Source organism: Nerophis lumbriciformis, linkage group LG32 (assembly GCF_033978685.3).
Source record: "Nerophis lumbriciformis linkage group LG32, RoL_Nlum_v2.1, whole genome shotgun sequence".
In the NCBI taxonomy this organism is placed as follows: Eukaryota; Metazoa; Chordata; class Actinopteri; order Syngnathiformes; family Syngnathidae; genus Nerophis; species Nerophis lumbriciformis.
In genome coordinates, this window is record NC_084579.2 from 24040793 (window position 1) to 24055513 (window position 14721).

General features: G+C 41.1%; 1 protein-coding gene across 1 annotated transcript in view; it reads right to left on the reverse strand.

Moving 5' to 3' along the window:
- The window catches only part of LOC133574480 (poly [ADP-ribose] polymerase tankyrase-1-like), a 309074-nt gene extending 294785 nt beyond the window's left edge, over positions 1-14289 (reverse strand). Inside the window, exons 1-2 of the mRNA XM_061926639.2 lie at positions 13153-14289; positions 4083-4198 (exon numbers count right to left, since the gene is read on the reverse strand). Coding sequence (XP_061782623.1) covers positions 4083-4198; positions 13153-13624 — 588 coding nt within the window. The 5' untranslated portion in view covers positions 13625-14289. The remainder of the gene's footprint in view (positions 1-4082; positions 4199-13152) is intronic.
- Positions 14290-14721: the final 432 nt, after the last annotated feature.

The window sequence follows — 14721 nt, forward strand, 5'->3', positions numbered from 1 at the left end:
AGTGTTACGACCAAAACTGCGGATTTGTAGATATCTAAAAAAGTGTTGATTGGGGAGTAAAAGATTATCAAAGTTGCTGGAAAGAGGCAAAAGTGTTGTCAATGTATAAGTCTTTAATGTTGTTGATCCCCAGACTTGACCATGTGAAAAAAACACCATCGACAAGAGAGGGAGAGAAAGCATTATTAGCAGTGATGGGTGCAAGACCAGAAATAGTCTGTAAACCAAAATAGTGCTTGAACAGAACCCAAACTCTGAATTAGGTTTTTACGATTTGATTTTTCGTATTAGTAAAAGAGTGGATGGGAGAGTGAACCAGAGCCCTAATAAATACTGGTCTAGTTGAGTTAGCCTCTATAACCAGCCATAACAGAGGAGGATCAAATGCTTCATATTCAAGCCAATATTTAAGAATAATAATGTTGGTGGCCCAGTAGTAAAACCTAAAGTTTGATAGTGCTAATCCTACCGACGATTTGGGTCTCTGTAAATATTATTTACGTAACCTGTGAGTTTTTATTCCAAATGAAGTCTAAAATCTGACTATCTAATTTAAGAAAGAAGGACTGAGGGAGACAAAGTGGTATGCACTGGAACACAAGAAAATCACGGGAGTACATTTATTTTAACAGAGTTATCACGAGCCACTGAAGATAAATGAGGTAAAGACCAGTGATCAAAATCTCTCTTGATTCTGGACAACAGTGGAACAAAGTTGGCTTTATAAAGTTCTGCAAGCATATGTGACACCCAAGTATTTGAAAATTTGCAAAGCAATTTTAAAGAGAAAATTGTGTAGAGGATATTTCTTAGCAGCAGAATTTATAGGAAATATTTCACTTTTACCCAAGTTCAGTTTGTAACCAGACACATGTACAAAAGCTTGAAGAGTACTTAAGGCAGCCGGGACCGAGATGGAGTTGCCCGAGACATATAGGAAAAGGTTATCTGCATAGAGATCATGTTGTAATTGTATGCATGTTCGAAATAATCATGTTGTAATTGTATGCATGTTCGAAATAAACTCAAACTATAACCATAACTTTCACCTGCACATTATGTCTACATATGCCCTTAAAAAGTGAGTTGGTACGAAGCACTATTGACAGAGGCTCAATGGCAAGAGCAGAAAGCAATGGGGTCAGGGGGAAGGCCTGCCATGTGGAAGAGTAAAGGTGAAAATATTCAGATTGAATATTATTTGTCCTGACTGAGGCCTCCGGAGATGAATATAGGAGCTTAATCCATGAAATAAAACTGTTACCAAAGGCACATCTCTCTAGGACATAAAATAGATCATTCCATTCTACTCAGTCAAATGCTTTTTCAGCATTCATAGATATCACTGCCTCCTCAGTGAGCAGGCACAAAATACAATATATTGAAAAGACATCTAAGATTAGAAAAGGAGTGCCTATTTTGAATGAACCCGGTTTGACCCGCATTAATAATAGAATGGAGAATAGTATCCAGACGTGAAGCCAGCAGTTTGCATAATAATTTAAAGTCCATATTTCACAGGCTCATAGGACGATACAAAGTGCACGACAAAGGGTCCTTGCCTTTTTTCAAGAGGAGAGAAATTGAAGCTTGATTTAGCATTTGATAAACGATTCATTGTACATGTTAAATAAAATGGGGGCTATCTTATGCCAACATTGTTTTTAATTTTGGAAGATTGTCATATGGTCCCGGGTAATTTCTGTTTTGTAGTGATAACACTGCAACATTTAATTCCGCAGCTGTAATTGGTCTCTCTAACACTACCAAAACTAAATGATCAAGCTCAGGAGTAGAACAATGAGAAAATGAGTAGAAGGACGCATAGAAATTCCATTATTGATCTCAAGACATCCGTAACTAACATATTTATATTTAATTCTTGCATTTTCATGAATTCTATATTTTCATCTAACAGAGCTGTTGCACTAATTTGGTTGTATGTTTTCCAAATCAATCTAATCCACTTTATTTGTATAGCACAATTTAAAACAATAAAAGTTTCATAAAGTGCTGCACAGTAGTTAAAATACCCATTTAAAAGCAGGATAATACTAAGGACAGTCTTGTGAATTAAAGGCGAACTGCACTTTTTTGGGAATTTTGCTTATCGCTCACAATCATTTTGAAAGACAAGACAACAGGTGGATTTTTTTCATTCGTTCTAAATATGAAATAAATGTAAATAAAAGTCTGATTACAGCGAAGCCAATGGGAGCTTCACTATTTCGCACATAAAATCCAATAAATAACCATTTAAAATGTGCTAACAATACTCCATTTACATTTTCTGGCTTGAAAATTAACCAAGTATTAGTGATATTGTTACAATGAGTGCTAACACAGACAAACTACTTATAGTGGCGCCATGATCACAAACTTGTGTGCCTATGTTTACATTGAGTGGTCTGCTGCTTCCTCGCTTCCTTTTCTAGATCATAAATTATGCATTACACCTGCACAGAACAAGTCTGAGTAGGCATTCCAACAAGTTGGTACACTTTGACAGCCATTTAGGACCTGATACTGGCGAGGATGACACAAAAAGGGGATTGGTCCCTCTGGAACCCCACCCTTTTTCTTTGTGAGGATTATGAGTCATTCTTCACCTAAATGAGAATATATGAATATCCGAGCAGTCCGCATCTTAATGACAACAGACCTTGCATAGTAAGTGATGTAATTATGTTTTTTGTCTCTCGTAAAGTCTGCAGTGAGTAATAATCAGTGATGAAGTTAAAAAAATGTGAAAAATAAAACGATGTGTTTTTTAAATTAATGAGCCACGTATGCTTAAAATTATCAAAATACGTAAATATTAGATGTTACTATAAAAGTGCTCATTACTACATAAATATATACTTATTATGTATACAAAACCTCAATGGAGGTGTTTGGATGTTTTTTTAAGGGCTGTGTAGGTGGAATTGTGCGGCTCCCTTAGGCTCCATTGTAAGCAGACTTTTGATCATATTTAATTAATATTTAGAATGCAAAAAAAAGAACATCCATCGTCATGTCTTTCATAATGATTGTAAACGATAGGCAAAATTCCAAAAAAAAGTGCAGTTCCCCTTTAAAAGAAAACAAAATACATAAAAGAAAACAAATAGACTAAGATCACATAACGTTCATAATGGTTTGAAAGCCAAGGAGTAAAAATATGTTTTAAGATGGGATTTAAAACTCATTAAAGAGGGAGATGTCCGAATTACCAAAGGGAGATCGTTCCAAAGTTTCAGAGCCACAGCAGAAAACGCACAATAGATAAAGAACTTACATAAACGGGCTTACTTTTAATGGAAGTATCCTTTTGGTTCTCAAGTATAAGTGTTGTCGACTTTAGCGGGCACAGTGGACAAGTGGACACTGAGTTGGTCGACATAAACAGTTTCCATTGTATAAGTCTGTAATTAAATTTTGGTGTGATATAAATCAGGGGTTCTTAACCTTTTTAACATCGGGGCCCAACTTTACCACTACAGAGGGCCCGGGATCCACTCAAATATCAACATTGAATTAATAAACCAACTCTTGATTTTAATCGTATTACCTAATTATATCTAACCTACTTACAGTTTACAATCTTGTCAAATAATATGAAACCATGTGTTAATCACAAAGATTATTATTTATTCAACAGTCAGGCTGATTTTTGAAAAATAAATACTAACCAAAAATACTGCATAAAAAGGGACTCATAAATAACTGACCAAAAAAATATTTATGTTGTACTAAAATAAATAAACTAAATTAACGATGAATATATCTCTTAAATGTCAATTTAAGTGCAAATGGAAATACAGCTTCATTATTTTAGTCATATTTTTTGTGCTTACAAAACTTCTCTATGACTAGCTCCAGTGTTCTTCTGTTTGATATTGTCATTACTGCCACAAGTGTTAGAAAAGTGTATTTCAACTAAATACCGCTACGGCCCATAAGGGCCACAGCTGAGAAACAGATATTGTTTGGCAGCCCTCCAGGAAATGCTCGTGGCCCAACAATATGCTCCGCTCCAATAGTTAAGAAACACTAATCTAAATGACTGAAACAAAAATATGATAAAAGGTCAGTGTCACCTCAGAGTGCCCAAACGAGCACGCGTTGTGAAGTGGGATCAAACCACCATCGTCACGGGCATGGATGCTGGCGCCATTCTGAAGCAGGAGGTCTACCACATCTTTACGTCCAAAACCTGAGTTAGGATGAATGAGGGGCAAAAAAAGGATGGCAACACACAGCAGCACATTAAAAAAGTGTCTATAATACAGAGACATGGTAGGGACAAAAATGAGAGCGAAAAATAAATACAATACCGAGAAACTATTTCAAGATCTTGAGATAGTTTTACAAGTATTTCCGGGTCAGGCGTTAGTTTACTTTTAGTAGATTGTGCGATATAGACAATGATAAAACTTTGGCCGACGATAGATCTTTTAATGTTGTCTGTATATAATGATAATACATGGAGTTTGCATGTTCTCCCGTGACTGTGTGGGTTTTCTCCGGCTACTCCGGCTTCCTCCCAACTCCAAAGACATACACCTGGGGATAGGTTGATTGTCCGTCTATCAGCGCTGGCCCTGCGATGAGTTGGCAACTTGTCCAGGGTGTCCCGAATACAGCTGGGATAGGCTCCAGTGACCCCCGCGACCCCTAGAGGGACAAGCGGTAAAAAAATGGATGGATGGCAGGTTGATACTTTATAGCCGAGTCCCTCAAATTTAACAGCAAAAAGCGAATGACCGTGTCCTCAACACTAAGTAATGTCCTCGCTAGTGGTTAACGTTCCTTCTAAGTCACTAATCCTAGCCTCCAAAGCGGAAAATAAACTAAATTTCTTAAAAGTATTTCCACTAGAGGACGAGGACTAGCTAAACATCCAACGTGAGACAACGTAAGAGGATACAATAAGCAATGCTAACCGCTAAGTAAGTATATGGTCGATACAGTGATTAGATACATTTTATAATGAAAACAATCTTGTGTCGCTTTTCATTGTTCACAAACTCAGGAAATAAGCTCCTGGACACACAGGGGAGCTTTAAAGCCAAAAACCAAAGTATTCCATCCATCCATCCATTTTCTACCGCTTATTCCCTTTGGGGTCGCGGGGGGCGCTGGAGCCTATCTCAGCTACAATCGGGCGGAAGGCGGTGTACACCCTGGACAAGTCGCCACCTCATCGCAGGGCCAACACAGATAGACAGACAACATTCACACACTAGGGCCAATTTAGTGTTGCCAATCAACTTATCCCCAGGTGCATGTCTTTGGAGGTGGGAGGAAGCCGGAGTGCCCGGAGGGAACCCACGCAGTCACGGGGAGAACATGCAAACTCCACACAGAAAGATCCCGAGCCTGGGATTGAACCCAAGACTACTCAGGACCTTCGTATTGTGAGGCAGATGCACTAACCCCTCTGCCACCGTGAAGCCTATATTTGATTTTGTTAAACAGCTATCCTGTGTTTTTGTCTAATTATAACTGTGATAAAAAATGTATTCATTCAATGATCTTGTCAATTTTAAGTATCAGTATCATTGGTATTACCAATACTGCCCATGTAACTATTTGGTATTGTATCAATACCCAAATATGTCGTTTCATGTAAAGTATCCAAACAACCGAAGAAAGGGTGCTTATTACATTTTAACAGAAGTGTAGATAGAACCATGTTACAACAGAAAGTAACCCAATATTGACAAGTAAATTAATAAAAGTTTTGAGAAATTATACAACCAGAAACAAAGCAATATTACCACATACGACAGCAGCCAAATTCGGAACCGCCTGTTTTTAAATGTTTATAATATCATTTATATGCCAAATAAAATACTGTGATATTTATCGTTATCGCAGGAGGCTGCAATATATTATTGCAATATAGATTTTAGGCCAGACCTATTCAACTGGCGGCCCGTGGACCACATTAGGCCCACCAAAGCTTTTCAATTTGGCCCACCAAACATCACCCAAATAGGCTTGACGAAGCCATTAAAACTAGGGCTGATCATTTGTGCATTACTCCTACCACCCCGAAGAGGGCAACAGCGAGGCATATGTGTCAAAGTGAAGCAGCAGTGGGGTAAGTAGAAGAAGACTACTCATTCAACCCTGGAAAAAATCTAAATAAATTGCAAAAATCAGACTTTTATCAATAACTGGACATCAAAGTATGACTGTTCTGCCCGAGCAAGTGCTCAAGTCTTGTTTCCAAGCAGCCTTTTTAAGTGACGGACACATTGATCCAGACAAGCAGCAACAATGGTAGAAATCCCAGCGTGTAAGCTTCATCACAAAACTTGGACAACCATTTGTAAGTACATATAATTTGTGCATAAAGATATTTAGTTTGTTTTGTATTGAAATTGCTGACTTTGTGATGTATTTTGTATTTGTGGTCTTGTTATTTGTCTGAGAGTAAAACTTGTTGAATACATGTAGCGCTAAATTTGAACAGTAGAGGGCGACAACGCTAATAGTGACAAGTCACACACACTCTGTGTGTGAACGTGTAAGTGTATTCCCGGGGCCAGACCACTGACATTAAAGCTAATCTTAGGGAGCTACCTCGCAACAGGCCTAGTAAACACGTACGACAGGCTAATCGCACCACTAGCTATGGGAACATAGTAGTACACGTTGGCTCCAATGACACTAGAATGAGACAGTCAGAGATTACAAAGAGGAACATAGCTAGGACTTGTAATCTCGCTAGAAAGATGTTCAGGCATTGACTACTTGTCTCTGGCCCCCTGCCTGCGAGAGGCAATGATGAGAGATATAGCAGATTAGTCTCGTTTAACAAGTGGCCGGCTAGTTTTTGTAGACAACAGGGACTAACGTTTATTGATAATTGGCCCTCTTTCTGGGGCAAACCGGGCCTGCTGATGAGGGACGGCCTTCACCCTAACCAGGAAGGCGCCATCATTCTGTCTCGGAACATAGATTATTGTTTGAGTCACACTTGACTAACTACACTAGAGCAAGCCCGGTCACAGGCAATTACAGTGTCTGTAAGTCCGGGTGAGGAGTCAGTTAAGCTAGAACTAGCCAGCGCCAGGCTGGAAAATCCATGCACACATAGCATTTCTCCTAGAATAATACACAACTTACATAATGTTTTTTCTGCAGTGACTGTGCCAGTGGTGGACATGCATTCTACTGAGGTGGCAAATTATGACGCTTTCAGTGTATCGCAGCACCAAGCAAACAATCTGAAGATTCCCGTCATATCAATTCCTAGATATGGTCGAAATTATTTAAGGCGCACTACGCAAAATAAACGCAACATTATTAATATTACTACTACGGATTAATTTAACAAAAATGTGTCAAAACAGCCCACTACCTATAATATGGGCTTTTTAAACATAAGAGCATTGTCTCCCAAAACGTTAATAGTTAATGAGGTCATTAGAGACAACAATCTTAACGTCATTGGTCTCAGCGAAACTTGGCTCAAACCAGACAATTTCTTTGCGCTGAACGAGGTATCTCCTCCTAACTATACGAATGCGCATATTGCCTGTCCCCTTAAAAGGGGTGGGGGGGTCGCACTAATATACAATGAAAACCTTAATCTTACCCCTACCCTAAGTAATAAATATAAATAATTTGAGGTGCTTACTATAAAGTCTGTCGCTCCGCTGCCTCTCTTACCTGGCTGTTATCCACCGCCCCCCTGGGCCCAATTCGGACTTTATCAGTGAATTCTCAGAGTTCTTCGCTGATCTCGTGACGCACGCCGACAATATAATTATAATGGCGGACTTTCATATCCATATGAATACCTCATCAGACCCTCCGTGCGTGGCGCTCTAGACTATAATTGATAGCTGTGGTCTTACACAAATAATAAATGAACCCACGCATTGCAACGGTAATACGATAGATAAAGTTAAAGTACCAATGATTTTCTAGTGCTTGTCAGGGGTGTCACCACCTCCAAAGTTATGATACTCCTGTATACTAAAGTAATGTCCGATCATTACCTTATAAAATTCGAAGTCTGACTCATTGTCAACAAGCTAATAATATTAACTGCTTTAGCAGCCGCTATATTAATGCTGCCACAACGATGACTCTTGCTGGCCTATTGCCTTCGGTAATGGCGCCATTCCCAAATTATGTGGGCTCTATTGATAACCTCACTAACAACTTTAACGACGCCCTGCGCGAAACCATTGATAGTATAGCACCGCTAAAGCAAAAATGACTAATGATCTATTGCTAACGATGGATGCTGATGCGTCATCCATGTTGCTGCTTCTTGATCTTAGCGCTGCTTTCGATACCGTTGATTATAATATTTTATTAGAGCGTATCAAAACACGTATTGGTATGTCATACTTAGTCTTGGTTTAACTCCTATCTTACTGACAGGATGCAGTGCGTATCCCATAACAATGTGACCTCAGAGTATGTTAAGGTAACGTGTGGAGTTCCCCAGGGTTCGGTTCTTGGCTCTGCACTCTTCAGCATCTACATGCTGTCGCTAGGTGATATCATACGCAAAATTGGTGTTAGCTTTCACTGTTATGCTGACGACACCCAACTCTACATGCCCCTAAAGCTGACCAACACGCCGGATTGTAGTCAGCTGGAGGCGTGTCTTAAAGAAATTAAACAATGGATGTCCGCTAACTTTTTGCAACTCAACGTTAAAAAAACGGAAATGCTGATTATCGGTCCTGCTAGACACCGACACTTATTTAATAATACCACCTTAACATTTGACAACCAAACAATTATACAAGGCGACTCGGTAAAGAATTTGGATATTATCTTTGACCCAACTCTCTCGTTTGAGTCACACATTAAGAGTGTTGCTAAAACGGCCTTCTTTCATCTCCGTAATATCGCTAAAATGTGTTCCATTTTGTCCACTAGCGACACTGAGATCATTATTCTTGCGTTCGTTACGTCTCGTCTCAATTACTGTAACGTATTATTTTCGGGTCTCCCTATGTCTAGCATTACAAGATTACAGTTGGTACAAAATGCGGCTGCTAGACTTTTGACAAGAACAAGAAAGTTTGATCATATTACGCCTATACTGGCTCACCTGTGCTGGTTTCCTGTGCACTTAAGATGTGACTTTAAGGTTTTACTACTTACGTATAAAATACTACACGGTCTCGCGCCATCCTATCTTGCTGATTGTATTGTACCATATGTCCCAGCAAGAAATCTGCGTTTTAAGAACTCCGGCTTATTAGTGATTCCCAGAGCCCAATAAAAGTCTGCGGACTATAGAGCGTTTTCTATTCGGGCTCCAGTACTCTGGAATGCCCTCCCGGTAACAGTTAGAGATGCTACCTCAGTAGAAGCATTTAAGGCCCATCTTAAAACTAATTTGTATACTCTAGCCTTTAAAAAGACCCCCTTTTAGACCAGTTCATCTGACGTTTCTTTTCTGCTCTGCCCCCCTCTTCTTTGTGGAAGGGGGGGGGCACAGATTTAGTGACGACAGATGAGGCGCTATCTGTCCAAAGTCGGGACCCAGGGTGGACCACTCATCTCTGCATCAGTTGGGGACGTCGCTGCGCTGCTGACCTGTCTCCGCTCAAGATGATCTCCTGCTGGCCCCACTATGGACTGGACTCTCACTATTATGTTAGATCCACTATGGACTGGACTCTCACAATATTATGCTAGATCCACTCGACGTCCATTGCACCGGTCGACCCCTACATCTGCGGTCCCCTCCAAGGTTTCTCATTGTCATCTCATTGGGTTGAGTTTTTTCTTGCCCTGATTTGGGATCTGAGCCGAGGATGTCGTTGTGGGTTGTGCAGCCCTTTGAGACACTCGTGATTTAGGGCTATATAAGTAAACATTGATTGATTGATTGATTGATTGAATGTTGTGTAATTTGTAGGTTATTGTAATCCTATTTTATTTACGTAAAATACACAATAGACATTATTTACGTAAAATACACTATGGACATTATACTTTTGTTATGTTTATTTAATGTTTAAGTGTTCAGTCTTACAAACCTAAACGAAGGAAGAAGTGTAAATAAATAACACTAAGGAAGGAAAATCATTCAAAAGAAGGAATCAACCCTTAACAAAAAAGTGGAGGTTTTTTTTCTTCATGCTTTTAACTATCTGCACACGCTGGAAACGAGTAGCGAGGGCAGAATTATTAATTTATTGCCAGTGCAGTGTGAAAGTCAATGAGTTTACTTTGCAATTAAGTAAACACAGTCTCAAAAAAATATAACCTGCAGAGGCACTTTCTGACGAAACATCCATATTTCGATGTCCGGCCCATGGGCCCTTGAGCTCCTGAAACTGCGGCCCTCTTCATTCTGTAGTTGAACAGCCCTGTTTTAGGCCATATGGCCCATCCTCAACTCCTAGTATATTATCATGGTCAAGAAGTCCTTTAATCCTTACCCTCCCCACAGCTTGTCACTCACCAAACCTGAAAGTGGCCTCAATCTCATTACCCGTTACAATATTCAATCAATCAATCAATGTTTACCGTATTTTCCGCACTATAAGGCGCACCTAAAAACCACAATTTTTCTCAAAAGCTGACAGTGCGCCTAATAACCCGGTGCGCTTTATTACGATTCATTTTCATAAAGTTTCGGTCTCGCAACTTCGGTAAACAGCCGCCATCTTTTTTCCCGGTAGAACAGGAAGCGCTTCTTCTTCTACGCAAGCAACCGCCAAGGAAAGCACCCGCCCCCATAGAACAGGAAGCGCTTCACCCGCCCCCGGAAGAAGAAGAAAAAACGCGCGGATATCACCGTACGTTTCATTTCCTGTTTACATCTGTAAAGACCACAAAATGGCTCCTACTACGCGACAAGGATCCGGATCATAAAAAGACGCAATCTCTCCATCCGCACACGGATTACTACCGTATTTCACAGCAACTGATATTCCTGTGAACTGCACTGTGGAACGGGAGCACGTACGGTGAATATTCGCACCACAGGGAATGAGGAGTCATCCTTCACTGTAGTTCTAGCTTGCCATGCTAACTTCCACCCATCCAAAAGAGACCTTTCCAGCCGGCGTCATCATAAAAGCTAACTCGAAGGGATGGATGGATGAAGAAAAGATGAGCGAGTGGTTAAGGGAAGTTTACGCGAAGAGGCCGGGTGGCTTTTTTCACACAGCTCCGAAGGCGAACACACCTTCACTAAGACGGGCAGATAGCGCCGGTCGACATACGCCAACATCTGCCAGTGGATCGTAAATGCCTGGGCAGATAGTTTCGGTCACAACTGTGGTCCGAGCTTTCCGGAAGGCAGGATTCACAGAACTGCTGCACAACAACAGCGACACTGACTCCCGATGACTTCTACGAGACGGAACCGGCCATTTTTGGATCCCACGCTTGCGCAACTTTTCAATTCGGACACCGAAGACGAAGAATTCGAAGGATTTACGAATGAAGAATAACTTCAGAAGGTGAGCGCTATGTTTATTTTGTGTGTTGTGACATTAACGTTCGAGCAACATTATGTTGCTATTTATTGCTCTACACCATTTTGAATTTTACTATGTTTGTGATTGCACATTTGCGTACATTTTGGGACAGAGTTGTTAGAACGCTGGTTTTCAATATATTATTAAAGTTTGACTGAACTATCTGACTGTTTTTTTGACATTCACTTTAGCGCAGCGTTTTTTTGACATTCACTTTAGCGCAGCGTAGGCGCGGCTTTTAGTCCGGGGCGGCTTATTGGTGGACAAAATTATGAAATATGTAATTCATAGAAGGTGCGGCTAATAATCCGGTGCGCCTTATAGTGCGGAAAATACGGTATTTGTATAGCCCTAAATCACAAGTGTCTCAAAGGGCTGCACAAGCCACAACGACATCCTCGGTACAGAGCCCACATAAGGGCAAGGAAAAACTCACCCCAGTGGGACGTCGATGTGAATGACTATGAGAAACCTTGGAGAGGACCGCATATGTGGGTAACCCCCCCCCTCTAGGGGAGACCGAATGCAATGGATGTCGAGTGGGTCTGACATAATATTGTGAGAGTCCAGTCCATAGTGGATCCAACATAATAGTAAGAGTCCAGTCCATAGTGGGGCCAGCAGAAAACCATCCCGAGCGGAGACGGGTCAGCAGCGCAGAGATGTTCCCAACCGATGCACAGGCGAGCGGTCCACCCCGGGTCCCGACTCTGGACCCGGACCTGTGTGTTTCCCCCTCCACATGGGATAGGGGGGAGTAGAGCAGAAAGGAAAAGAAACGGCAGATCAACTGGTCTAAAAAAGGGGGGCAATTTAAAGGCTAGAGTATACAAATGAGTTTTAAGATGGGACTTAAATGCTTCTACTGAGGTCGCATCTCTAACTGTTACCGGGAGGGCATTCCATAGTACTGGAGCCCGAATAGAAAACACTCTATAGCCCGCAGAGTTTTTTTGGGCTCTGGGAATCACTTATAAGCCGGAGTTCTTTGAACGCAGATTTCTTGCCGGGACATATGGTACAATACAATTGGCAAGATAGGCTGGAGCTAGACCGTGTAGTATTTTATACGTAAGTAGTAAAACCTTAAAGTTACATCTTAAGTGCACAGGAAGACAGTGCAGGTGAGCCAGTATAGGCGTAATATGATCAAACATATATTCCAGAAATTTATCCCAGAAAGTTGTGTAAATCATCTGATGATTAGCAATCAATAATAATGGCAGTATCGGTAACAGTTTCTCTGGATTTCACAAATCTATGTAAGGATATATCTAACCCTCTTGCAATAATTTCTTCGTTTTGTTGGGTTTTTGTTGCTAGTTTCTTTCCATCATGTCCTCTGTGGGGCTCTGTGGTATATGACATGTCAGTGTGTGATCAAGAACAATAAATTAAATAAATATAATTGATCCTTTTCTTTAAACTAAGTGTATAAGGACATTTTAACTTCATGAACAATGTAATGAAATGTTTCTAATACTTTGATTCGACATAACTACTCTTCTGCAAATAATTCACATAGTGTTACCATATTGTATACTATTTTACATACACCTACATGTTAAAACAGTCTCATGAGCATAATTTAAATAGTCGACTGTTTTCAGCCCTAAAGTCTTGTGATTGTGCTTAAAACAGCATGTTTATGTCAGGTCGGTGACTTTGTTTGTAAATGTCTTTTAGTTACCTGCAGCAAAGTGTAAAGGTGTCGATTTACGTCCTGCCATGTCTTTAGCGTTTACGTTGGCTGTATCCACTAGTTTCTTCACCCTGGAAACATTTCCATTCCGACATGCTTCAAACAGCTCCCTGAACGCTCCGTTCGGACACCCTAAAAAAACGCTGCGGCTGCCCGTGTTACCGCTACAGGAGTCCGGCGTCGAGGCTGCGCTCGCGCCGCTGCCCTCCGTAGATGTCGGGGAGCTAGCTTTGCTGCTAGACCCGCGGCTGTGGGCCAAAGATGGAGAGGCAACGGCGGTGGAGGGAGAGGTTGGGTCCGGGGAAGCTTCGCCGTCTGCTACACTGTCCGCACCGGCTCCACGGGTGAGAGGCACGGTATCGTAGGACGGGGCCAGAGGCGAGCCCAGCGGGGTGACGGGGAGCGAGGCGCCTCGGGGCGGGGAAGAGAAGAGCTGAAAGGAGCGACGAGGGGTCGCCATTTTCGCAACACAACAGTCCCTACTAGCAACAAAACATTGCTGACAACTTCCTGTCAAGCAAACCTAATCTTCCGGTTTGTTTAGCGGGAGTAATTTGTCTTCTTCTTCTTCTTTGTGTTTTAAGGCGGTTGGGATCCAACTGAATGGTGCATTACCGCTACTTTCTGTTCCGGGGTGTGGGTCAGACAGTAGTGCACAACCTAAATCCCCATTTCACAAAAAAAACTTGAAATAAACAAAAAATAAACACTATTAAATACCTATCTAATCCTTTACCCACATGCACCTGCTCTATCTTTTAACCCTGCACCTCTTCCGAGCCCCCAGTATACCTGCCTTAAATCCTATAATATAACACTGTGCTCTTCAAAAGCTATTAGTGCACTCACCTGTTTCCTATCCCTCATATTTAACACCCCAGCCATTGTTGATTCATTAATACCTATAACATAACCTATTCTTAATCTCATCAGTATAATCTCTATTCCCTCCCTTTTGCCCTTCCAACCCTTTCCATTTATACACTCTGCTGTATTTCCCAGAACTGTCTTCCTTTGACTTCTCTATCCCACCTCTCTTGCCATTCTTCAACACTTTTCCTGCAAATTCCACATTTCACCCCTGCCTTGCTCATATTTGCATGAATCTTTAGATTTTTTTATTAAAGCTTTCTTCGCAAACTCATCTGCTTTTTCATTTCCCTTCACACCTTCATGCGCCGGTACCCACAAAAACTGAACCTTTTTTATGTTTGTGACTGTTTGCAAACTTTCCATAAAATATCCTGAAGGCTGTTTGAGTGAAATGACTTTATCCTTCCTAGTTAGCTCCACCCACTTCCATGCCACCATTTCCACTGTGTTCCCTCTGAGATTGTCTGACACACTTCTGTTCACCCCGATTCCTTTTGTTGCCACCACTACCCCATCTGTATACACCAATGTGAAATTTCTATACTTATTTATTATGTGCTCATTGAATTCACTTATCTGTATCGATCCGTTGTGGTAAATAAGGCGCTGAGCCACAAGGCACAGCTCTCAATTTACTGGTCGACCTACATTCCCATCCTCACCTATGATCATGAGCTTTGGGTT